Raw genomic sequence first — 23,429 nt, 5'->3', positions numbered from 1 at the left:
CCCCCTCCCAGCGCCCCGCCCCGTCCGGCCGCGGCCTCGCTAGCTCCGCTATCCCGGCGCCCAGGACCCTCGGTTCCTCTGTCTAATCTGCTCGCTGGGTCCGATCATGGGCCCCGCCGCTCGCCCCGCGCTGAGGTCGCCGCCTCCGCCGCCGCCTCCGCCGCCGCCGTCGCCGCTGTTGCTGCTGCTGCCCCTGCTGCCGCTCTGGCTGGGCCTGGCAGGGCCCGGGGCCGCAGCGGACGGCAGCGAGCCCGCAGCCGGGGCGGGACGGGGCGGGGCCCGCGCCGTGCGGGTGGACGTGAGGCTGCCGCGGCAGGACGCTCTGGTCCTGGAGGGCGTCAGGATCGGCGCTGAGGCCGACCCGGCGCCGACGCTGGGCGGTCGCCTGCTGCTGGTGAGCGCCGCCGAGCCATCTGGCTCCCGTCCCAATGTAGATCCCACACCCAGATCCGGCCTTCATCCTGGACCAACCCCTGGCAGCCCAGCGCCCCTTCCCCAGGCTGCCCAGGCTCCCGGCATTCCAGCTTCCAAAACCTGAGATCCAGATGCTCTTCCTAAACCCTGCACCCCCTGTGTGTCTGATCCTCCCTCCTCCCTCTGCCCATGGACCTTCGCCCCACAGATGGACATCGTGGACGTTGAGCAGGAGGTGCCCGGAGAAGGCTGGATTGCAGTGGCGTATGTGGGAAAGGAGCAGGCGGCCCAGTTCCACCAGGAGAGTCAGGGCAGTGGCCCGCAGTTCTATCCCAAGGCCCTGGTCCAGCAGGTGCAGGGGGTGTATGTGAGGAAGGGGACTGGAGAAGGGTGTTTCAAGGCATTTGCTAGAGCCAGATTACCAGGTGGGACCTTAAGGAGCTTCCAGAAAACTGCTTAGCCAGGGTGAGGCAAGGGGCCCCAGTTAGGAAAACTGAGTCAGTGTGGTGTGGAAACGGGAGGTGGGGGGAGGCCAGAGTCAGGAAGCTCTTCCAGGCTCTGAGAATATTCGATTGGAAGTTCTTGCTGGGGGTTGGTGGGCAGCCCTGCCGTGCTAGGACTGGGGAAGACACAGCATTGTCTGGGTTCCACAGAGCATCTGGGAAGAAGGCAGGAGGAATAAAGTTTTCTGCCCTTGACCTCAAGGAGCTTATAGAGGAAATGCTCATTGTAGTGCCAGTAGCTAAGAACAGCTGTGGTTTACAGTGTGTGGGCAGGGTGTGGGGTAAGGTGTGGGCTAGCCTCTGCTTCTGTCCTGCAGATGCGGAGGGCGCTCTTCCTGGGAGCCTCTGCCCTGCTTCTCCTCATTTTGAACCACAACGTGGTCCGAGAGGTAAATTGCATCAGGGTTTATGGGCGCATAGGCTGGGGAATAGGAGACCAAGACCAGCTGACCTTTCTGTTTCCCTATAGCTAGACATATCCCAGCTTCTGCTCAGGCCAGTGATCGTCCTCCATTATTCTTCCAATGTCACCAAGCTGTTGGAGGCACTGCTGCAGTAAGTTGGGGTTTGCGCTCCAAAGGACTGGGCCTGGGTGCCTGGGTGCTGAGGGTCCCTGGCTCTGCCATGGGCTCAGGAGTCTCGGGACCATGGCCTTTCCTGTTAGCCTTAAGACTGTAATCTCCTGGTCTGAAAAATGGGTGAGGAGACTGGAAGGAGGTCTGGAGGGCGGAGGCGGCCCTGTGGGCAGAGGAGAGTGGCTTCTGCAAGGAGGAAAACAGATTCCTGATTGATAGGCTCTTCCCTGGGATTCTAGGCTTTCCTGGCCTGGCTGGTATGAGAATTGGAAAAACCAATAGCCAGGAAAGGCCTGGAGGCCAAAGCAGAAGGGCTGCAGGGTGATACTTGGGAATATCCTTTTCCCATGAGGCTGGGGGATGGATGGTTCTGGGCCTCCCTCCTGAGAGCCCTTCTGTCTGGCTCTTTGGTGGCTTTCCCTCCCAGGAGGACCCAGGCCACGGCTGAGATCACTAGCGGAGAGTCTCTGTCAGCCAACATCGAGTGGAAGCTGACCTTGTGGACCACCTGTGGCCTCTCTAAGGATGGCTACGGAGGATGGCAGGATTTGGTGTGCCTGGGAGGCAGTCGGGCCCAGGAGCAGGTGGGTGCCCCAGGAGAGGAGGCTCAGGTGAGACCACATACATTACTTGTCTCGAATCCTGAGGCTTCTCACCTGGGTGGTGAGGACTGCCCTTCTTCCACCTCCCAGGGCTATTGTATTCAGTGACATGACAGTTACTTGGTGTGGTGCCTGACTTAAAGTCATGTGCAATCAATGTTAGGTGCTACTGTCATGTCATTCTCCTGCTCAGAAGCCTTCTTTGGCTCCGCATTGCCTGCAGAATAAGGTTCAGACTCTTCAGCTTGGCTTTCACAGCTCTCCTACTCACTTTCAAATTTTTTTTCTAGTCTTCTTACACTCCCCCACCCTATGCCATTTACTGGACTTCACACATGCCCTGGTTTCCCGCACATGCCTTGGTTTCCCGCCACTAAGCCTTGTCCATGTTTGGCTGCAGGTATGGACATCCTTTTTTGGTCCTGATATATCCTAGTCCAGCCAAAGCCCCCACAGCTCATCTTGCCTGCCTTCTTTGGAAAGCCTCCCTCATACCCTCAGCTCCCAGTCCCTCTCTCCCTCTTCTAAATCACAGCAGTGCTTTGTCAGGCCCTTCATGGGGCTCTTAGGACAGCCCATCCTGTATAAGAGTTGGAGAGAGTGATTTTTGTCTCCTGAAAGGCAGGGCTGCGTCTCATTTGTCTCTGAATTTTCCAATGCTCAGCATCAAGAGGATTCGAAGGTATCCTGTTTGCAAGCATTTCCCAACTCTGCAGAATAGGCATGCCCTAGTCTCCTGGCATGCAGCCTCTAGCAAGTGTTGGAGGTCATAAGCCACGTGAGGCAGCAGATCAGGCAGATTTGGGTTCAAATCCTGGCTCTGAAACCTTAGCTGAGTGGTCTCAGGCTGAGTGTTTAACCTCTTTGGTCTCATGTTCCTCATTGGTGAACGGGGATGGCGCACGGCCACAGGATTGTCAGGGAATTGTGTATGTAAAGCTCATGGTGGGTACTGAGCAAATGGGCAGTTGCTGCTCCTCTGAATCTTGTTACAAGTGCTTGAATAAGTCAGGAGACACCAAATAACTTTTGAGATCCTAAGATACTTGGGGCTCTACAGGAAGGGCTGTGGAGGGTATAAAAGGCAGTAAGACCTGGGCCCTCGAAAGGCTCAAAGACAAGCAGGGAAGAGGAACTCTGACCTGAAGGCAGCCTTGGCAATTCAGCCTAGACAGCACATCAAATTCCTGTGAGTAGCACAAACCACAGTTCTGTGGAAGCAGCAGACACTGAGGATGGGGGACTGGAAGGGCTTTGGAAGAGAAGGGATCCCCACTGTATCTCCCCCTGGAGAACAGCCCACACAGACTTCTGTGTGAGACGGGAATTTGGTGAGGGGCTGTCAGATGAGAGGCCAGAATGAGGTGCAGACAGAAGGGGTTCAACTACGAGAGGAGCAGGCTGGGAGACAGCCCAAGAGGCTTGGAGGCAGGAGTAACAGTCTGTAGGCTGCTCTGGCTGGTACAAAGAGCAAAGCTGAACAGCTGGATGAGGTGGGCCATGCAGGTGTTGGGTGGCCATCATAGCTGAAAGGCAGCTGACGCCAGCTCTCAGCCTGGACTCCAGGGCCCAGTCATATCAGAAAAGTCCAATGGACTATGGCCTTACTCCCAACCCTGCTTCCCTCCTCACCCGGGGGTCCCTAAGATGCACCTGGGAACACTGGGTCCCAGGCCTATAGGAGAACTCCAGGCTGGCCACGCCCTTGGCCCACCCAGTACTCACTGGTCTCTTGAAAGCACTGGAGTTCCAGGTTCTGCCCTGGAGAGCTTACACTGTAATGGCCACTCATTGAGTCCTGCTAGGTGTCAGCCTGGTTTAGCATGGCAGGGGGCACAAGGGCAAGGCAGCTCCAGCACTCACAAGGCCCCATCTGGGGAAAAGATAGGCCAGAGACACTGTCACTCTGCTGGGGTGAGCGCTGAGCTGGTGATAGGCATGGGCCCTCTGGGGCAGAGTGAAAGCACCCGAGCTTAGGGGTGTGGAGAGAGCTTCCTAGAGCAGGTGCCACCACCCCACCAGGAATGGAGAGATGATAGGGACACAGACACCAGCGGGGAGGGCGTAGGACAAAGTGGGGAGCTGGGACTCACATTCACCGCTCGGTAGTGGCCCTCAGAGTGCCTCTGCCCTGAGCAAAAGCAACATCTTATGACTCTAGCAACACCCGACCTCGTCCAGAGTGGTGGCCTCTTTAACATTTATTAATTTCTCACCCCTCTTCCCCCACCCTTGTAGTTGAACATCAGCATTGGCTGGGGAATAACATGATGGCGGAAAGCTACTAGGAATGCAGAAAACTTTTAAGCAAATGTGTTAGTCATAATATACCCACAAACCCTGTGACACAGTGCGACTGTGTGGGTGGGGTGTGCCTACGTGGTGAGCGGGCCTGGTTTTGCTTACAATGCTACATCATTTCCCGAGCCAGCTGTTTAGTAGTCAAAGCCTAGCTGCCACACTGCATATGGGAGGAGTTAGGTCAGTGCCATCCCCCACCCAGGTGCCTCTCAAAGACTAGTGAGGCATGTCGGACAGAGTTTCCTCCCTCCAGTGGGACCACTAAGGGCAGCAGCAAGGAGACACAGGTTTATAATAGGTACGAGGAGGGCTGAGCAAGGGAAGCAAGAGGGGAGCACTTGCCTAGCCCTGGTGGTCAGGAAGAGCTTCCAGAGTAAGGGGCATCCAGAGACATTAGCCAAAAGAAGGGGCAAGAAAGAAGACAGTCCCCAAGAGGGGAACAGGGTGTAGAAAGGCACAGACGTGGGAGGGAGCAAGGAGCAAGGGATGCTGAGCGGAGGGCGGGGATGGGAGATCGAGGGCCTGGAGGGTGGGCTGGGAGTTTGGGTTTTCTCCTGAAGGCAGGGATTGGGCTGGGGAAGGGGAGCATCGCAGGGAAGAATGTGAAGAAGTGGGACTGCGTGTTAAGGTTTGCCTGCGGCTGTGCTGGGGAATGGGTGGGCAAGGCTAGAGTAAGGGACCCAAAAAGCAGTAGAGGAATGGGCTGGAGAGGAGGGGACATGAGACCTGTAGGAGAGCGAGGCAACAAGGCCTGGGGACTGGCGCCTTCTCAAAGGGCATGTGAATGTTGTTCGGCCTGGATGGAGGTGGGTGGGTGATGGCTGCTAGAAAGCAGACCCCAAGTGTGGGTTAGGGATGGGAGTAAGAAGGTGACTGGGCTGGGGAATCTGTGAGGCTGCTAGGTAGCTGCTTCCATGAATGCCGAAACGGTGGGTTTGTTGCCCTGGAGAGGCCTAGGCTGAGGACATGTGGGTCGCCTCACTGTGTAGGGTGGAGCAAAGACAGCTGGGTGGACCCTGGGGTGGAAGCTTAAAAGGGAGAAGCTAGGAGTCTGGTACCAATGAACCTCACCTACCTTGTCCTTAGGATGGATTTACTGGGGGAAGAGGATGGGGTAGCCCCAGTGTCCCTGACACTCTGCTCCCCTCCCCAGAAGCCCCTGCAGCAGCTGTGGAACGCCATCCTGCTGGTGGCCATGCTTCTGTGCACAGGCCTTGTGGTCCAGGCCCAGCGGCAGGCGTCGAGACAGAGCCAGCGGGAGCCCGGAAGCCAGGTGGGAGCCAGCCTGAGGAAGTCCCGATGCCTCCTACCTTCGGGCCTGCCAAACTGTGCCTGCTCTCTCCCCACAGGTGGACCTGCTCAAGCGCCGTGTGGTGCAGAGACTGGCGTCCCTTAAGACTCGGCGCTGCCGGCTGGGCAGGGCGGCCCAGAGTCCCCCAGAGCCTGGTGCAGAGACCTGCGCTGTGTGTCTGGACTACTTCTGCAACAAGCAGGTTAGTGCCCTGGGCACAGGCCAACTATTGGCTGACGTGTGATGACCAAACTCCAACTCCTGAGACACCTCAAAACCACCCCCACCAGACCCTTCCTCTATCCCCACCAGCACCACAGAAAGCAGAATGGTGGAGGGTGGGGATGGCAGGCCACAGTGGTTTTAGTTCTCCAGCTCAGGTGAAGACACCAGGCTAGGTACTTCCACCTCGAGGTTTGCCACTGTGGCCTGAGCCCTTCCCCACTTCCTCACCCCTACCCCGCAGTGGCTCCGGGTGCTGCCCTGTAAGCATGAGTTTCACCGAGACTGCGTGGACCCTTGGCTGATGCTCCAGCAAACCTGCCCGCTGTGCAAATTCAACGTCCTGGGTGAGCACCAAGGGTGGTTGGTGGCCGATGGCTGGCTCTGCCTGGTTCCCACCTGACGCCTCCCTCCCTGTTCTTTTTCCTTCTCTCTGTAGGGAACCGCTACTCAGATGATTAGCCTCAGGAGCTGGGTCTCTGCACATGGGGATGGGATCCCTCGGCCTGGGCTCTCGGAACAGCACAGCAGGATGGACAGGACAGAAAGCCCTGTGGGTGGAAGGAAGGATGGGGCCTTCCCTGCTGAGGAGCAAGGTGCCCCCACCACATCCACACTGGGAAGGAGGGGCTACAGCCTCTAGGCCAAGGATGCAGGGCCCAGACCTGCTAGGAAGAGAGGAAGAGAGGCCCCTTTGGGGACCTTCTGTGCAATCCTGGGGTGTCTGTGTCTGCCCTTCTTACAGGCAGCTCCCAGGACCCTGAGCATGGGCCTGGGGAAAGAGGGTGTGTGGCAACGCAGCTGTTCCTGTGGCTCCAGGAGCCTTATGGCCTGCCTGTCAGGACATCCCAGGGGCCGAGGCTGCAGTGGCCAGGTTTTGTGCTTATTTATTGGGGGGGCAGGTTGGGTGAGGAGCCACCTGGCCTGACCATCTTTCAGGTCACATCTTGGTCAGGGCTGTGATGTTACACCCAGAGGTCTGCTGCCCTTGGTCTTTGGGCACTGGGAGCCACAGGTCCCACTGCCTGTCCCACCAGGCTCCCTTCCTGGACCTGGCTGGGACCAGAGACCTTAGAAACCATCTAGTCCTGTGCTTCTCGGTGGGATTACGGGTTGCTGACCAGGATACTTGAAGCTACAGAATAAATGTGGTGCATCTTCCAGAAGCATCCATCTTGTTTAGAAGATTTGGGGTAGGGAAGGTTTAATACTAAAATAAACATGGATATATTTTAACATAAGTAAAATTCGTGTGGATGTTTTAAGATAACAAACAAGTCACCTTGGGTTCTACCGCCTGTGAGAGGTGGATTCTAAGATAGCCTCCAAAATCCCCCCAGCCGCCATGAACATGCTTTGTGTAATATTGAAACTGTGACTCTTAATGAGTTTGACTCCTGTTGGATTCTGTTATATAGCACAGTGGACCTTGAGAGGGAAAGTATCCAAGTGGGCCTAACCTTATAGCCACATGAGAAATTCTGTTGCTGACTTGAAGATGGAGGGGGCCACGTGGCAAGAAAAGCAGACACTCTCTAAGAGCTAAGAGTGGCCCCGTCTGACCGGCCAGCAAGGAAACAGACCTCAGTCCTACAGCTGCAAGAATTGGAATTCTGCCAACAACTAGAATGAGCCTGGATTCTTCCCCAGAGCCATTAGAATGGAATGCAACTTGGCAGATACTTTGATTTCAGCCTTCTAAGACCCTGAGCAGAGAATCCAGCCACACAGAGCCTGGGCTTTTGACCTACAGAACTGTGAGCTAATAAATAGAAGCAGAAAGGAGCTGAACTGTGATGGGTCCTCCCCTGCACTTGGGCCCAGGCCTCCTGCCTCAGGGAGCCCCCAGCCTCAGGGCTGGCTCTCACTTGCGAGGGGCAGGGCCAGGGCATCCTCGCCTCCCTCAGGAACCCCTGTGCTCCATAAGAGCAAAAATTGGGCAGATCCTGGCCATGCCAGTTCAGCTGCACACCCGGCCCCTCTTGACCCTTCTCTTTAAGCTGAAGTGCTCTACCTGCTGGCCTCCTTACCAGGGGAAATGTCACAGGAAGCTGGGAGTACCCACTCTGAGAAGTCCTCAACAAGCTTTAGGGCCTGTCCCTCACAGACGAGGTGACCCAGGACAGACTGGAGGCTTCATGAGGAAAACGACTGCTGTGAGCCTGGTGTGGCTGGTGGTGTCAGTACCCAGGCCCCAAAGGGTAGGCCTCGGAAAGCCAGGGCTGGCTGGGGTGTCCCGCTCTCTGGTTGGGTGAGGCCTTCCCCTGTCTTCAGTGGTCTCCTGGGGTCTGTCCTTCTAGATTTACAGAAACCTTTTGTGACTCACATTTCCTGAAGGCGAGTTCCTTGGGGAAAGGAATGCTGACTTTCTTGGGTCCTTAATGTCCCCATCCCCAGATTCAGAGCCAGGGTGGGAGGCTCCAGGTTCGGACCTGAGGCTAAAGAAACATCGCCGCCCTCTGCCTGTCTCCAGGAGCCCAGAGCCGGGACCCCAGTCTTTGACTCCTTTCTTGCCTTAGATATTCTCACTGGGCCCACCTCTAACTGCTCTCCTTCCCCGGCACACCCCCTACATTGATCTTGCCTTTCATCGGTGGGGGGCGGGGGGTAACTGAGTCCATGCTACCCTTTGGCCCTTGCTATGGGGATTGAAAGGTTGCCTTTCACTTGGCCCAGGTGCTAGAAGCTTCTTTCTGCCCTCGGTGTGCCATCTTCTTCCACTGCCTCCATCAGAAAGCTCCCATTTACTGAAGATCCACGGTGTGCCATGCCTCTGCTGATGAGTGACCTGCATGGCTGGGGATTCAGTGGTACCAGCCCAGGGCAGGGAAGGAAGGGCTCTGCCCCTAGCTCAGCCAGTGCTGTGAGGCCAAGGTCGCTGTGGGCAGATGGCTGGGGCTTTATTACATTAAGTAGGTTGCCAGCCACCTGTCCTCCAGCCCCACCCCACTACAGGCTACATTGGCCGCTCCTGGGGCTGGTGTGCAGGGCCACCCTGGCTCTGGCTTGGTGACAGTCTCCTCCTTAGCCTGGCCAAGGCCCGGATGGGGTTATGGGCACAGGTAGTCGAGTGGGTCACATCTTCGAGGGAGGACTTACTGGGCCGGCCACCGGGCTGCTGAGGTGGGGATGTCCGGGGCTGGCCAGGCAGGGTCCTGCCTGCACTGGCCATCCTGCTGCCAGGTAAATGCTGCCTGCCCAGAAGCCTGAGGGGAGGACCAGATGGCAAGAGCTCCTATAAGCAAGGGAGACCAGCCCAGCCCCTGTCTGCCCCGCCTTTAGCAAAGCCTCACTTACCCTGGGGATGCTCTCTGGACCTGGGCTGGTGGTGATGCTCCCTGGATTCCCTGGCTGGGAGGGGCCCAGAGCTGGTCCTGTGGGATCAGCTGCAAAGAAAGCCAAGCTCGGAAAGGCCCAGGAATTTCTCCCCGCACCCCTGCCGGCCCCGTACTGTTCAGAGAGGGTATCATAGCCAGGAAGGGTAGGGAGGTCCCAAACCTGTATCCATGGCCCCTTTCTCTGAGGGGCAGGGTTTGGGAAGCTTCCCAGGGTTGCCTCGGCCACAGTAAGTGTGGGAAGGTTGCTTTCTGACAAGGTTCCTGGTTGTACTTGGAATGAAAGTACAAAGGGCCAGAGTAGGGGATTTGGAGCTAGAAGGCACTGTACCATCCTCACACCTTAAAACGTGGAAGGTGTCTCACAACAGTGCAGCCCAAAGCCACGTGCGATGAGACAGGCTCTCAACAGGTCCTCGGGGTGGGGTCTGAAGACCTCTGCTGAGTTGGGGGCCTCCTCCAAGTCCCCAAGGGCCAGCCCTCTCAGGTGGGGGAGTCAGGCTGCCCACCTTGAGGCCCCCCTGCTGGGCTACCTCCCGAATTTTGGACAGCATTGACCGGAGCCGTCCATTCTCTTCCTGTAGGACCCGGATGCGGATGTCGTTGGCCTGCACTTGCCTCTCCATGTCATCCGTGACGTTGCCGGAGCCTGTGGGGACACACTGTCTGGCACTCATCCCACCAGGGCTGTCTCTTATGCCCAGTGGGACAGGACCTCAGAGGGCAGGCATGCCAGCTGGGGTGTGCCTTGGGTTGGTGGCCCAGCAGGCACAGAGGGAGCTGGGAAGGGTCAGTGCACTAGGCCCCCCATCTCATTTTTCCTCTCCTGAGGCCTTTCTGCACTTCCAAGTTCCCCTGCCTGCTGGAAGGTGACCACAGCATTATAAAATTTGAGCAGTGGGTAGGACCTAGATCTTAGTAAAGACTTAGCAAATAGGCAAGAGTAAATCTCTTCCAAGGCCACCTATTTTTGGAGAGCCAGAGACAGGGAGTCATCCAAAGTCACACAGTTCTCTTGGATATGAGTCAGAAATACAGCAAGGACATTCCTTCCCACCATATGGGGGATAGATGCTTCCTTCTGGCTCTATGAGCCCGGGCAAATCTCTGCCCACTCCGGTTCTCTGCTTCCTGATTTGCAAAAAGGGGCTGCTACCTGCCAGGTGGGGCAGTTAAGAGGGCAACAGAAGGGCCTGGCATGTAGTCAGCACTCAGGAGTGATGACTTATAATGCACAGTTAAAGTGCAGTGGATCATCCCAACAGCTCTACGAATGGATTCGCCCTCAGAGCTTTAAAGGGCTGGAGGGGCTGGAATGAGAACCCAGGTGGCCTGGCATCCAGTCCTCTGTTGAGATGGGTCCCTAGAACTCCTGTGCCACAGGTTCCAGGGCATTGGACAGTTAGGGCTGTGCACCTGGAGCTGGCCACATGATGTGGTTTGGGAAGACACCAGGATGGGGGATACACGGAAGTACGGAAGTCAAGCGAAGAACTGGTATGTGACATGGTGATGTGCACAGGCTACAAAGGCAGCCAGACCTGTGTCTGGATTCAGCTGTGTGACTGTGGGAGGTCACCTTACCTATAGGCTTCCTTGTCCCCATCTACATAGAAAAGTAGACAATACATGAGGCACCTGCAGGTTGTGGAGGCTCCAAAGGGGCCGAACTGCTGGCTGCCTCCACTCTACCACCCTTGCTGCAAGCCGGAGAGGTGCAGACCCCAGTGTCCTGTCTACCTCAGGCCCCAGTGTGCCCTGTGCACCAACCCCGGGTCCCTACTTTGGATCTGGGCCTCGACAGGCCTATGCAGGTCCGGGAAAGCCACCAGTAGCCGCTCCTGCTCCCTCAGCTCCACGAGCTCCAATTCCAGCTCTGAGATGGTCAGCTGCAGATCCCTCGTCGCTTGCTCTAGGCCTTGCTTCTCCCCCTGCAGGCTTTGCAGCAGCTCCTGGGATAGAGGGAGGCTCAGACCTGGCCTGAGAAATAGTTCCTGGCTCCCCTGGGGACACTCCACCCCTTCTCCCCAGACATAGGACAGGCCCACAGGCACTCAGCTGGCTAGACAGTTCTCCAGTGAAAGGGAAGAGTCTCCCCTGAGCCCTCACCCTGCCCGCTCTCACCTGCTGGGCCCGGAGCTGGCACTGCCCCTGCTCCCTCTCGCTCTGCACTCTCTGCAGCTGCTCCTCCACGTGGGCCCGCTGGGCCTCGGCCTCATCCAGACTGCCACGAAGTTCTTCACGCTCCTGATCCAGGCTGTCCAGCTGCTGTAGCAGGGCTCGTTGTTTGGCCTGCAGGGACTGAGCCGGATGGGCGGGCAGGGAGGCCATGAGGCCCATGAGACTTGGCCTAGCCACGTGGGACTAAGGAGACTACAGTGTCTGTGACCTCCGCTCTCCAAGCCCTCCCCTTTTGTGCCACAACTGTCTGTGTAGGGGCAGCCTGTGTACACACATGGAGGGCAAAGGGCACGAGGAAGATGCAGCAGGGTGACATATACCCATCTGGTCAAGGCCAGGACCTCTGGCTTGCAGCCCCTGCGCCCTTGAAAAGCAGTTGGCTGACTTTATTGGCCTCCACCCCACTTCTCTTTGGTCAGTCTCCACTCAGAAAGGAATTCTAGGAAAAATGATTTTCTTCTCTTTAGGTCTCCAGTACCCCGTCAGGCCATGTCACATTTCCTGATACCCACTGAGGGCAAAGCAAAAAGGACCAGCCCCGGTCATCTTGAGTCCTGGGTCCACCTCTGGTTAGCTGTGCAGCCTTGGTCAATTTCCTTAAATTAATCTCACTCAGTCTGTTTTCTCATCCATAAAATGAGGATGACAAGAGTATCTGCCTCCTACTATTGTGAGGACGAAGAACGAGAGAGCTGTACAGGCTGAGCCCAGTGTTTGGCTCACAGAAGCCACCTGATGCGTGGCTCCCCACCCAACCTCTGAGGGTAAGCCCAGCCAGGACAGCCCCCAGACCTTCCCTCAGCCACTCCACTGGGGACTCCTGCAAGGCTCCATTGCCCAGGGCACAGCTCTATCCTGGGCCCCTGCTCATCCTGTGCCCTCTCTATCCTTCCTCCTGCTGATGGACTAATCACTAGCCATTGATGTCCAGTTCAAAGGCTACCTCCTCCAAGAAGCCATCCAGGATTCCCATAAGCAGATGTGACTGTCCGTCTCTGGACCCCAGCAGCACTTCCCCTGCTTCTGTCAGCCATCTGGCAGGAGACTGGGTGGTGGCACAACTGCTTGCCCTTGCCGAGTAGGGAGCTCCTCCAGAACAAGGTCTCATTTGGCCATTTCTGTCCCTGGGTCACCATTCACCCAGTGCCCGGCTCAGGGGAGAGCCCAGACCCTCCATAAAGGTGAATCAAACCAAAACCTGGGTGTGTGTTGGAGAACAAGTACCTTACACAGATCAGCCCCCATCCCGCACTAGTGGAGCCCTCTCTCCCTGTGGCCTACGTGGCAGGCACCCAGGGCACTGGCAAGGTCCCCGGCCTCACCTCTTGGTGGCGGACCATGCTGTCAACGCGGGCCTTCTCCTTGTCCAGCTCTGTGCTGGCCCAGCGGATCTGCTGGCTGGCTCCGTCCAGCCGCCCTGCCAGCAGCTGCACCTGCTCCTCTAGCTGCTGCACCTGCCTCTCAGCCTCTGCCCTGCGCTCAGCCTCCTCCTGTAGCTGCTGGGCCTTTGTCTCTGCAGGATTGAGCAGGCGTGGGAAGGGGTAGGGCAGAGGAGCCCTGGATGTGAGTCCCTGCACTGCCTCTGATCCAGGATGGGACCGCGGAGAAGGGGGGTGTCACAGCACATCTCTGGGCCTCCAGGTCATCAGCCACAAAATGCGGCTATAAATCCCACCTAAAATGGGTTCTGTAAATAGAAGGTGGCAGCCCAACTCGGGTTATTACCCAACAGTGTGGCTGCCCACCCTCCTTTGTGGTTCCCTTTATCTTTGTCCCAGAACCCCGGGGAACAGAGACAGGTGCTTGTTCTGCCATATCTAGTATAGGGTACGTGGTATGGGGCTAAATGATAGGGCTCCTCACCCATGGCCTGTGTGGACTCCTGCTGCTGCTTCAGCTCTCCTTCCAGGGTGGCCACCTTCATCTTGAGGTCACTTGTTTCTATGCAGCCAAGAAAAAGTCCCTTCAGAAGTTCCCTTGGGCCTGGCCAGTGGCCTTCATGCCCAGTGTACCCTGCAGAGTGGTGACACCCATTGCCATGTGGAGAGGCCACCTAGGCTTGTGAGTGAGCACTGGGGCGGCACCAAGAAGCCTGGACCCCCAGGCCATCCTATTTCCTATTGGCTGACGGCCATGTCTCTAGACCCCTCTGGGCCTCCATGTCCTCCACATAGGTGACAGCGAGGTTCAGAAAGAGCAGTGACTTGCCCATATCCCTCTGGCCTCACATCAGCAGGCACTGGCTGACTTCCAGTCCCAATGGCTGCATCTCTTTGCCTAACGGCTTTTGCCAAAGCCAAAGAGACTACTCTGCTGGCTGGAGGTGCCAGGAGAGCAAACTCCCCCAGGTGTCACCGTCAGTGACCAACACGAGTGAGTGGATAAATCCTCCAGCTCCCTCACCCCTCTGAAGGGATAACCCTGAGGCACATGTTCTACAACAGATCCAGTGTTCTCAGTGGAATTCAGCTCTAGTTGCCTGCAGTTGCCGGCCTGATGAGTGCACCTTTGTTTTGTTGCCTTCCCTTCCCTGCATCTCCGGCCCACTCTCCAGCCCGGGTTTCTTCCACACCAACTACTTGTACCACAGGCCCTGTCTCGGGGTCTGCTTCTGGGAGAGCCCACACTAGGGCTATAGCAGAGCCTCGGGCACTAAGGGGTAGGCCTCTGGGGCACAGACCTGTGAGCAGTTGCTGCTTGTCGTGCTCCCACTTGGCCAGGCACTTTTGGGCCTCCTCTGCCTGCCGTTGCCGCTCCCCCTGCTCCTGCTGCAGTGCCTGCTCCAGCTCGCCCACCTGCTTCCTCAGTCCATCCTTCTGCCCCTCAGCTTCCTCCAGCTGGGTCCTTAGGGGCCCAATATGCTTACTGAGGCGCATCAGGTCTTTGCTCTGCTCTGCTGCCCAGTGGCCCACAGTGGCAGCCGGCAGGGGCCTGAGCCCCATGCTGTCCTGTACCAACTGCTGGAACTGGCCCAAGGACGAAGGCAAGTTCTGGCTCTGACACAGGCTGATGACCACCTTGCCCACCTCCCGCAGGCTGCCCTGGACACTGGTACACGCATCGCAGGGCACCAGGGCCGTTTCCACAGTCTGGGAGTGGACATTCCTGGTATTCTCAGCAGTCCTGGCTGGAGACTGCAAGCCTGGCATTGGGGAGGGGGCCTTGATGAACTTGGCAGTCACAAATTCAGGGCTCTTGGCTGGCTCGCCCTTGGCTGTAGGCTTGGAAGTAGGGATCTCCCCTTGGTTTGCCCTTTTCTGCGGTCAGGAAAAGAAAAGGAAAGCAGGTGAGCAAAATGAGCCTGGGAGGTGATCACATCCCTGGGGATTTCTGTGACAGCTTTTCCTGACGCTCAGACCCTCAGATGTCATCTAACACCAATGTGAATGAGAGAGAACTTTCTTTCTTTCCACTGCCTCACGTTACCAAGCCCAGGCCTCCTCTCTGCTGCCTGCCCCACCCCCCAGGCTCAATGCAGTTAAATGCACGGTACTGGGAGAGTGACAGTGACAGACACAGCTGCCAGTTACTGGGCTCTTGCTTAGTGAACTTGCCTGCGTTTGTGTCACTTTAGTCACTCTCAGTTTTAGTTTCCTCCCCGTCATGATGATGGTGGTCTTTCCCACTGAGTGGTTGTGAGGACTATGGGATAACCCTTAACAAATGGCGCTCATATTAACACTATTGCCCAACAACGCCCTGAGAGGTAGGGAGTGCCATGACTCCATTGTGCAGATGAGCAAACCGAGGTTCAGAGTAGGTAGGATTTTCCCAAAGTCCCACGGTGTAAACAGCAGAGTCCAGTAGCCCAGACATGCCCCCGCGGCCTGTGTTGCTAACTGCCGAGATGCATGGGCCTTGGACTGGGAGGCTCCAGAGCTGACACTCTCCTTCGGGCAGCGATGAATGTGGTGCACATATGGTGTGCCAGGAAGCTGGGGCAGGGTGGACTGGCATGAGGGTGACCATAGCTGGGGGTAAATGACCCACCTGGTGGGGAGCCTGCTGGTAGAGCACACACAGCTTCAGCAGGCTATTCCAGAAGCGCCGCACTGTGAGCCCCACGGACATGCACGGCCCTGCAGCCCGGGCAGAAGGCACCGTCTGCTCTGAACCGAGGTTCTCCAAGTACCTCGCACAGCTCTGAAGTAGCAGCAGGAGCCTGCGGGCAGAAATACCAGGGTCAGCTGAGGTAGAGCCCAGTGCCAGTGTGCCCTCATGACACACGACTGGCAGCCTCAGGCTCTGGGGGACTGGGCGAGGCATCAGGAACTTGAAGCATCTTAGAATATGCTCTGCTAGGCCAGCTTCAAATTCAACCAAAGAGCCACTTCTTCCTGGAAGCCCACCTTGAAGGCTGAGCTTGGGGCTTCTTCTGAGACTCCTGGGAGAGCACTTCTGCCTGGCTGTTCCCCACTGGATCAGGATGGTCTGGGAGGCTGGGCCTTGCCTCGGTTGTATCTTAGTGTTCATAAAATACTGGGTGAGTGGCTGCCTTACATGTGGCTCAAAGCCTTCACCTTACAGAGGACAGAACTGAGACCCAGAGGGGAGGAGCTTGTCCATAGCCTCAGGGTGAGCATGTGGGTCACTGGGCTCCCTACAGTTTCCTAATTCTCGTCGGGAGGCTTCTCCTGCACGGGTGCTTCTGTGGCAACCACACATGGAGCGACTCTTCATTAGGTCTCTATCTTAACCTTGGAGTCCCAAATTAAAGCCAGAGGCTAAATTTAAGGAAAAGGGGTACTGGAAAAGTAAGTTTGTATTTGCATGGGAAGCAGGCGTTTTTAAAGGAAGACATATTGTGTATACAAAACATACAAGGCAGATAAGTGACCTTCTCTTCTTTCAGGTGCAGGGCGCTCATCCTAAACCCACTTGGTCTGAGGCAGAGGGCCTCAGGGAGGAAATGCCAACTGCCTCCAGGCTCAGCCCTTCTCTCAGTCAAGGTATCCTCCTCTATAAATAGGGACAACCGTGCCTGCTGCAGTACTGAGTAGCACTGTGGAGTGGGAAAGCACCTGGAAAGAAGATAAAGCTTGGCCTTGACAGAGCGATCTATCTGCTCAGACAGGCAAACCCTCTCAGTGGGAGGCTGCTGTGCCGTCTGCATTATCTTCATCCTTAGCCATAATCCCACCCCTGACATGAACTGAGCATCTCCAAAAGCTAGAGCCAGTGACCATGACCCTGTCTTCCAGGGTTCCCAGGCTAGTCTAGGTCTCAGACCCAGTGGTCTCTGCCAGGAGTTATGTACGCACATAGAAGCCCAGGGGAAGCTCTAACTCAGCCACGGATGGGCAGAGGGGTCAGGTAGGGGTAGAAATACATGTCAGCAACAGCTTCACACAAGGGGGATAAGTAAACTGTGCCTTGACAGATGAGTAGGGCTTGGCCAGACCAAGAAGGGGTGAGCAGGTTGTTCCTAGCAAAGGGCTCAGTGTGTGCAAAGCCACTGAGGAAGAAGGGTGTGTTCTGTGTTTACATGTTCAACCCTCACGGGTTCCAAATGGTGCTTTTACAGAGAAGGCTCTTCCAGGCCTCTAAGTAATTACCCTGCCTTCTTTGACTCCAGGCAGGTTATTCCCAAGCTTCTGGGGTCCCTGCCTGTTGTGCCCCCATGACTCCACAACCTCATTAGTATGAAAGGTTTTGGAGCACAGGGAATCTGGGATCCCCAGGAAGTGGAAGGCTAACGACCATGTTAACGTTGATGATAGCACAGACATGGTAGGGGTGTGAGAGACTCTACTGGCCCCTTCCCAGCAGGGCTGGGATTTGGAAAAACACAACCCGTGTCTGGCCCCATGACACACAGTGGGCATAACACAGCCTACAAGATGCCAGGAAAAAGAGACTGGGATGGAAACTCTGAACAGCAGCTGTAGTGTCTCCAATACACAGAAACCCTGAGGAGGGAGCTGGAAGCAGCTGGAGAGGTGGTGATCAGAGCTGGGGTGCCGCAGAGACCAATAGGGTGGCCAGCAACTCCCTGATGATGGATAGGATAGGAGATGGAGAGGAGAGGAGAGGAGAGGATAGCACAGCACAGCACAGCACAGCACACAGCACAAGGTACGATCATTGTGAAGGCCCTGAGCGGACCTGGCCCCGAAAGTACTCAGTCAGAGGTGATTATTGTTAATGTTATCGCCACCACTGGAAGGGGATCCCAAGGCTGCTACTGGTCTAAGGGGAGGGTGACAGCATCCCAAGATCACCAGGTTTGGTCGCGGCCCTTACCTGTCGATGACCAGCTCCAACAGTACAGCATGGGACAGCTGTGTGAATTCAGGGTCACCTGGCACATGGTCATAGTGCTCTAGCAGGGCCACCATGTCCAGGTCACAGGCCACGCGGTCAGGAAACTTCCAGGAGGGAAAGCGCACGGGTCCAGCACGGGAAAAGACGTCTACAATGGCGCCTTGCAGGTCGGTGAGGTCCTTGCGCAGGCTGTCCATACAAGCCTGGCTGCCCAGCAGGTGAGCCATCCTCACAGCTCCTGGGTGAGCGGAGATGAGCCCCATTAGCCAGAGCCATGAGGCGACTGCTGGAGGAAACTTCTAAGATCCCTATCTGGCCCAATGCTCCTAGGCTCAAGTCCGTCTTAGACCCTGGGGAGAAGTCTGTTTACCAGGCCCAGGTCACCAGGCCCTTTGGAAGCTGGTTATGGGTGACTTTACTAGCCTCGCTCCCACTGACCCTACCCCATGCCTACACTGCCAATTGCATTGTTCCACAAGTACCTCCAAGGGCCTGTGTATGCCAGGACCCTGCTTAATGCTGGACAGATACATCTGTGAATGAAAATGTACTTACCGTGCTTCCCTCCTAGAGTGAACCATTGAACAGGCAACTGACAACTAAAAGAGAGTTGTAGCTACAGCATGACTGGGAGTACTGAGCCACACCAGGCTACTGTCATCTCCTACCTACAGCACTGCAGCAGCTTCCGGGCGGGCCACACGACTGCCTGCCCCAATCTGATCACTTTGGCCCCAGAGATCTGGCCAAACCTTATCTGATCACTTCACACTGGCCAACAACCCCTCAAGACTCCTGTGACCCTTGGGAAAAAGGCCTCCTCTGGCTATGTCTCTCACCCCACTCCAGTCTTCCCCCTCTCTGCTCCATATTCCCCATTCCAACTACTATCAACAACAGGGCAACTCATTCATAGGAACTTGCTTCTAGATCTATGTCCATCTGTTTGCTCTATCCGAATTATGCTTCCTCCATACAATTCCCATCACCTGGCTAATTCCATCCTTCAGGGTTCCCGGACTTCACCTGTTACAGGAAGCCTTTCCTGAGCACCCTCCAGGCTAGTTAGATAACCCCTCTGGGCTTCCTCATTTTTGCCCTGATTGCTCTGCTGAACAGCTTTCCTCTCCAGGCCAGGTCCTCAGTCCACCTGAGTCACTGGTATACCCAGTGTGACCAGCCTGGAGCCTGGCCCATTATAGATGCTTACTGGCAAGTGAATGACTTAGTAATTGAATGGAAAAAAGAAAAAAAAAATCCACAAAGAAATTTTAAAATATATTGATTTAGGGTGGAGGGAGGGGGACAAGTCATAGGTGTAAGAGAGGAAAACCTAAAAATTTATATGATACTTATCCTACAGGAGGCCCATTATATGTTGATACAGAGAGTCTCAGACCTGCCCCATCCTGGCTTTGTGGCCTCAGGCAAATCACTGCCCTCCTTTAAGCCTCAGCTGCTTCAGTTGTAAGATGGGTACACAACCTCCAACCAGGCTGGGTGGTTGTGTGAGGCCTTATATGGTGTTCACAAATAAAGTGCTTGGTCCAAGGTAAGGCATCAGTAAAAGTTCTCCAGCAATAGTACAGATTATTATTGTGATTATTATTATTAGCAGCAAAAGCAGCAAAGATCATCCTTGTCTGGAGCCGCTGCCTACACTTTCCCTTTTCCCCTATGGCCCACACAGCCTGTTTCTTATCCATCTTTGGCGTCTGTGGACATCTGAAGATAATGATTTAGATGAATCACCATGGCCCTTGGCTCAGAAGGTGGAAAAGTGACACTGTCATGTGGCCCCTCCTGTGGCTCATTGTATGCCTTGGGGATTCTACCCTCTGGCACCTGGTGTCAGAGCCAGCACTCTGTTCAGAGCTAGGCAGCCCTGTAGACGCTGAGCACTGGTCTTTCTCCACTCTGCAGAAGGGCCCCTAGTCCTTTGTGAATTTCTCAGCAGCAGAAAGTGCTTCCTTGCACCACAGCCCCTCCCAGCAATTCAAGGGCTACTTGGGCATTATTTAGGCCATGGCCCCTCTGGTCCCCCAGTAAGTCCAAGTCTGGCTGTGAAACTTCGTTTCCTCCAACCTATTTCCAACCCCCAATCTCCCTTTCCTCAGAAAATGGCACCCCCACTGAGTGCACCTGGGCACGTCCTTGAGTCCCCTTCCTTCACTCCCACTTCCAGGCCCAAGTGCTGCCAATCCTATGTCCAAACCACACTGAGAACACACCATTTCTGTCCACCAACACTGCTCTGCACTCCACCATCTCCCCAGACCACTGCCACGGCCTCCCTGAGAGGTTACTCTCTCCCCTCTGCCCAGCATCACCTCTCCCATTCTATATATGGCAGCCAGAATGATTATTTAAAAAAGCAACTCACACCCCTGACAGAAACCCTGAATGGCTTTCTATAACATAAAGACTAGACTGCTTCCCCGGGCTCCAGCCTTAGGTGGTCTGCCCTTACTTCAGTGTCTCACAACCCAGAATGCACCTTCTCCCATTTCTTCTAGCTAAGACACCTCCCTCAGGTCCTCAGGCCAAGTGAGGTTCTGTTATATATTCACACACCACACTGGCACTGAATCATTATTTGAGTAATTACTTGTGGGTGGCAAGCACATAGACTGTCTTTTGAGTTTACTGGGGTATCACCTATGCCTACAGGTGCTGGGAAGCTCGGAGGCACCCAGGGGTAGTCCCCGAGAGCTGAGCCAGCCTCTCCGGCCTCCCAGAGTAGTGCCCTGTTCTCACCTCTGTGCAGGTGCCCGCTTATAGAGCAGGATATCTGCACAGGCACCTGTCCGACTCTTGAACTAGCCTGAGGCTCAGGGTCAGAGGCTCATCCAGGTATCTGGCTTCCTGTCTCCAGTGCAGGGTTGGCCCCAAGCAGCTTGTCATCCAGCCCTGGGAATGGATGAAGGCAAAAAAGAGTGAGTGGGCACTCAGGGAGGACTTTCTGAGGGGCAGGGAAGAGGCTGTCCCAGAAGAGGAAGGTGTTCCGGGCTGGAAGAATGGAGTGAGAGAAAAGGCAGGTGGGGTCACTTGAGTTGAGCTGAGCATAGATGACATGCTTCAACAGTACTATCTCTGACCACAGGACCTACTGTGTGTCACTTCCTGAGTCCTGCTCCTTTATACAGATGAGGAAACTGAGGCTATCAAAAGTTAAGGGGTTAGTCTAAGGCCATTCGGGAAGCTGAGATTCTTGGGTCCAACATCTCAGCTCTGTCCTCAGGCCATGCTGCTTCTAGAGCAGCACTGTCCAAAAGAAAAACAATGCGAGCCACATATGGGATTTTTAATTTTCTACTAGCTACATAAAAAAAAAAAAAGAAACAACTAAAATAATTTTAATAATATATTTTATTTAACCCAATATACCCAAAATATTATCACTTCGACATGACATCAATATAAAATCATTAAGATTTTTTTTAACAACCTTTTTTGCATTAAGTCTCAAAATTCAGTGTCCATTTGACACAGTGCATCTCAGTTTGAACCACCATGTGGACTGGTAGCTACTGTATTGGACAGTGCAGATGCAGTAGGTCAGGTCCTGTGTGTTCATTCAGCAAATGGTGACTGAGTACCTACTACATGCTGGCACTGTGTCAGGAACAGGGACAGAGCAGGGCACACAGGAACCACCATCTGTATCTGAGGGTCTCCGCAGGGGGCAAGTCTTGGGTGTGTCAGCTCTGTCAGTCCCACCCACAGGGCCATGAGTATGCACCCCACCACACACACACACACACGTCCACAACCGACACAAATATGTTGCTTTGGTGACTGCCTCTTGTGAGATATTGCTACCCACGAGATTTTATGTCCCCAAGGAAGAAGCAGAAACAAACAGAAGAAACAGACGGAAACATCCTGGGTTTCCATTCTGGAAAGGGAGGATGGAAATAAATAAAACAATCAAGAAACCCCACCCTGGGAAGAAGCCCTGGAACTCAGAAGCTTGCTTCAGAGGACACCAAGAAACATTGATCATTCACCCTCAAATAACTACAGCTGCCATCTGGGGTCATCTGAGATACGAACTCCTGTTAGATTCTGATTCTGATAAGCACCAGCAAATGCCAAAGAAGCCAAAAATATAAGAGGAAAATGCAACATTGAAAAATAGCCAAGTTTACCTTATGTTGGTTCTTCTGAACACTGAGGATTTGCAGATATCAGCATGGTTTGAAAACCACTTAGGTGTGTCAAGTGAAGAAGCATTTGACACAGGCTTTCTAATTCCTGGGTCTTCAGTAGAACCCTCAGCCTGAAGCTGCCAGACCTGCATGGTTCCTGAGACCATATAGGTGATGGCACTAATTGAGACAATATTGCCCTGGGGTAGGAGGGGCAGTTAACTTTGCCTCTCCTCAGTTCTCTCAAGTTCAAGGTGGACTGCTGACTCACAGAGAACGAAGGGAACCTTTACGCCATTCCCAGGCAACATTCAAGCCCTGTCCCTCTCTGAGCTCTAGGACCCAACTCCTCTGGTAAAGATTATGTCTACTTCCCTGCCAGTGCGACGGTTGAGATTCGAGGTCACCACCAAGAAAATACTTTGGAAACTCTAAAACCATGTATATGAATGGCAGTTGTGAGTTGACTCAGATTGCTAATTGCCTGGATCCCTGGGGTCACTGAAGACTTGAAGTGAATTCAGAATAAGTAACCGCGTTAGTAAAGGAGTTAAGAATGGCCTGGGTTTGGGTTCCCACTCCACCAGCTCTGAACTTAACTGTCCTCATCTGTAAATAAGTTGCTATAAGAAATAAATGATGTAATGCATGTAGTGTTTGGCACAGGGTCTGGCTCATGATAAAGGTTTAATAAATCCTAGCTGTCGTTATTATTCTACATTAATAATAACAACTATGACATAAACCACCTATGGGGGTTGTGTGTATGAGAGAGACGAAGAGGAAGGAGACTTGGGAGGACATCTCTTTCTACCACGCCCCCATTTCACACGTGAGGAAACTGAAGTCCAGGCAAGGGATCAGAGCCGGCCCACATTCAGAAGTTGGGAAGGAGAGAAGAGAGAACAGGGAGGAGAGGATCTCGAGAGAGGAAAAGAAAAGGCAAGATTCGAGGAGTGTCTCGAGAATGAAGGAAGTAGCCTGCATAGAGGTTCCAGTGGCAGTGAGGGGCGGAGCCTAAACCAGCCGCCCCAATTTGATCTGGTCCTTGGGGCTTGCGGGCGGGACTATGGAAGGCAGAGGGGTGGAACCTAGAAAAGGCAGGTTCAAGGGAAAAGAGACCAGTGGTAATTAGGGTTTGGGACTTGGGAAAGGGACCTGGAGGAGTTGGGCCTGAAGTGAGGGGAGGCAGAGGGGGTAAGGAGGTGGGGTTTTGAAAAGGAGAGACCGAGAGGAGGGGGCTCTCCAAAGCGAGGACGAATGGGAGGGAGCTGGTGCCTTGGAAGGCAGTGTCGGAGGGAGCGAGGAAATGGCCAGGGGAGTAAAGGGGCGGGAGGTAGGGCCTTGGGGTACGTACGGGTGATATAGAACGTCTCACCAGTCTCTGGTGTCGTAGCCTTAGCCCCAGTGTCTGGTCGACTCATGGAAATGACTCCAGCTCACCTGCAGCTCCTAGGAACCCAAGCAAACTCTAGCCAAATGCCCAGACGGTTTCCATGGCAACGGCGTGTCACGTGGGCCGCTCCCGTGGAAATTACGTCACGGAGGAGGGGCGTGTCCGGAAGTACGTCAGACGGGCCTCCTCGGCGA

General features: G+C 54.9%; 2 protein-coding genes across 14 annotated transcripts; one reads left to right on the top strand and one right to left on the bottom strand.

The window, feature by feature from the left end:
- RNF215 (ring finger protein 215) lies at positions 1-7,155 on the top strand. 6 transcript variants are annotated; one of them, XM_039861991.1, is made up of 9 exons: positions 3-394; positions 623-766; positions 1,235-1,306; positions 1,387-1,472; positions 1,920-2,103; positions 5,549-5,668; positions 5,745-5,888; positions 6,153-6,255; positions 6,348-7,155. In XM_039861991.1, exons 1-9 carry the CDS (start codon positions 107-109, stop codon positions 6,368-6,370), a joined length of 1,164 nt encoding a protein of 387 aa, XP_039717925.1. In that variant the 5' UTR covers positions 3-106; the 3' UTR covers positions 6,371-7,155. The 6 variants fall into 6 exon arrangements, 5 of the variants coding, with proteins under 5 accessions (XP_039717923.1, XP_039717922.1, XP_039717925.1 ...); XM_039861992.1 differs by having other exon boundaries at positions 4-394; positions 1,920-2,076; XR_005652611.1 differs by lacking the exon at positions 6,348-7,155 and having other exon boundaries at positions 1-394; positions 1,920-2,076; positions 5,482-5,668.
- CCDC157 (coiled-coil domain containing 157) lies at positions 7,096-23,422 on the bottom strand. 8 transcript variants are annotated; one of them, XM_039861985.1, is made up of 12 exons: positions 23,283-23,422; positions 20,446-20,598; positions 17,668-17,926; positions 15,415-15,586; positions 14,105-14,681; positions 13,288-13,437; positions 12,747-12,937; positions 11,368-11,544; positions 11,027-11,195; positions 9,753-9,892; positions 9,206-9,294; positions 7,096-9,114 (listed from the first exon to the last, which is right to left on the bottom strand). In XM_039861985.1, the coding sequence occupies exons 3-12, from the start codon at positions 17,913-17,915 to the stop codon at positions 8,865-8,867; spliced, it is 2,163 nt and encodes a 720-aa protein (XP_039717919.1). In that variant the 5' UTR covers positions 17,916-17,926; positions 20,446-20,598; positions 23,283-23,422; the 3' UTR covers positions 7,096-8,864. The 8 variants fall into 8 exon arrangements, with proteins under 8 accessions (XP_039717919.1, XP_039717917.1, XP_039717918.1 ...); XM_039861983.1 differs by having other exon boundaries at positions 23,218-23,370; XM_039861984.1 differs by having other exon boundaries at positions 23,197-23,334.
- Between the last annotated feature and the right edge of the window lie 7 nt (positions 23,423-23,429).

This window comes from Pteropus medius, unplaced genomic scaffold (assembly GCF_902729225.1).
Source record: "Pteropus medius unplaced genomic scaffold, Ma_sr-lr_union100, whole genome shotgun sequence".
NCBI lineage: Eukaryota > Metazoa > Chordata > Mammalia > Chiroptera > Pteropodidae > Pteropus > Pteropus medius.
This window is presented reverse-complemented; position numbering and strand designations above follow the sequence as displayed.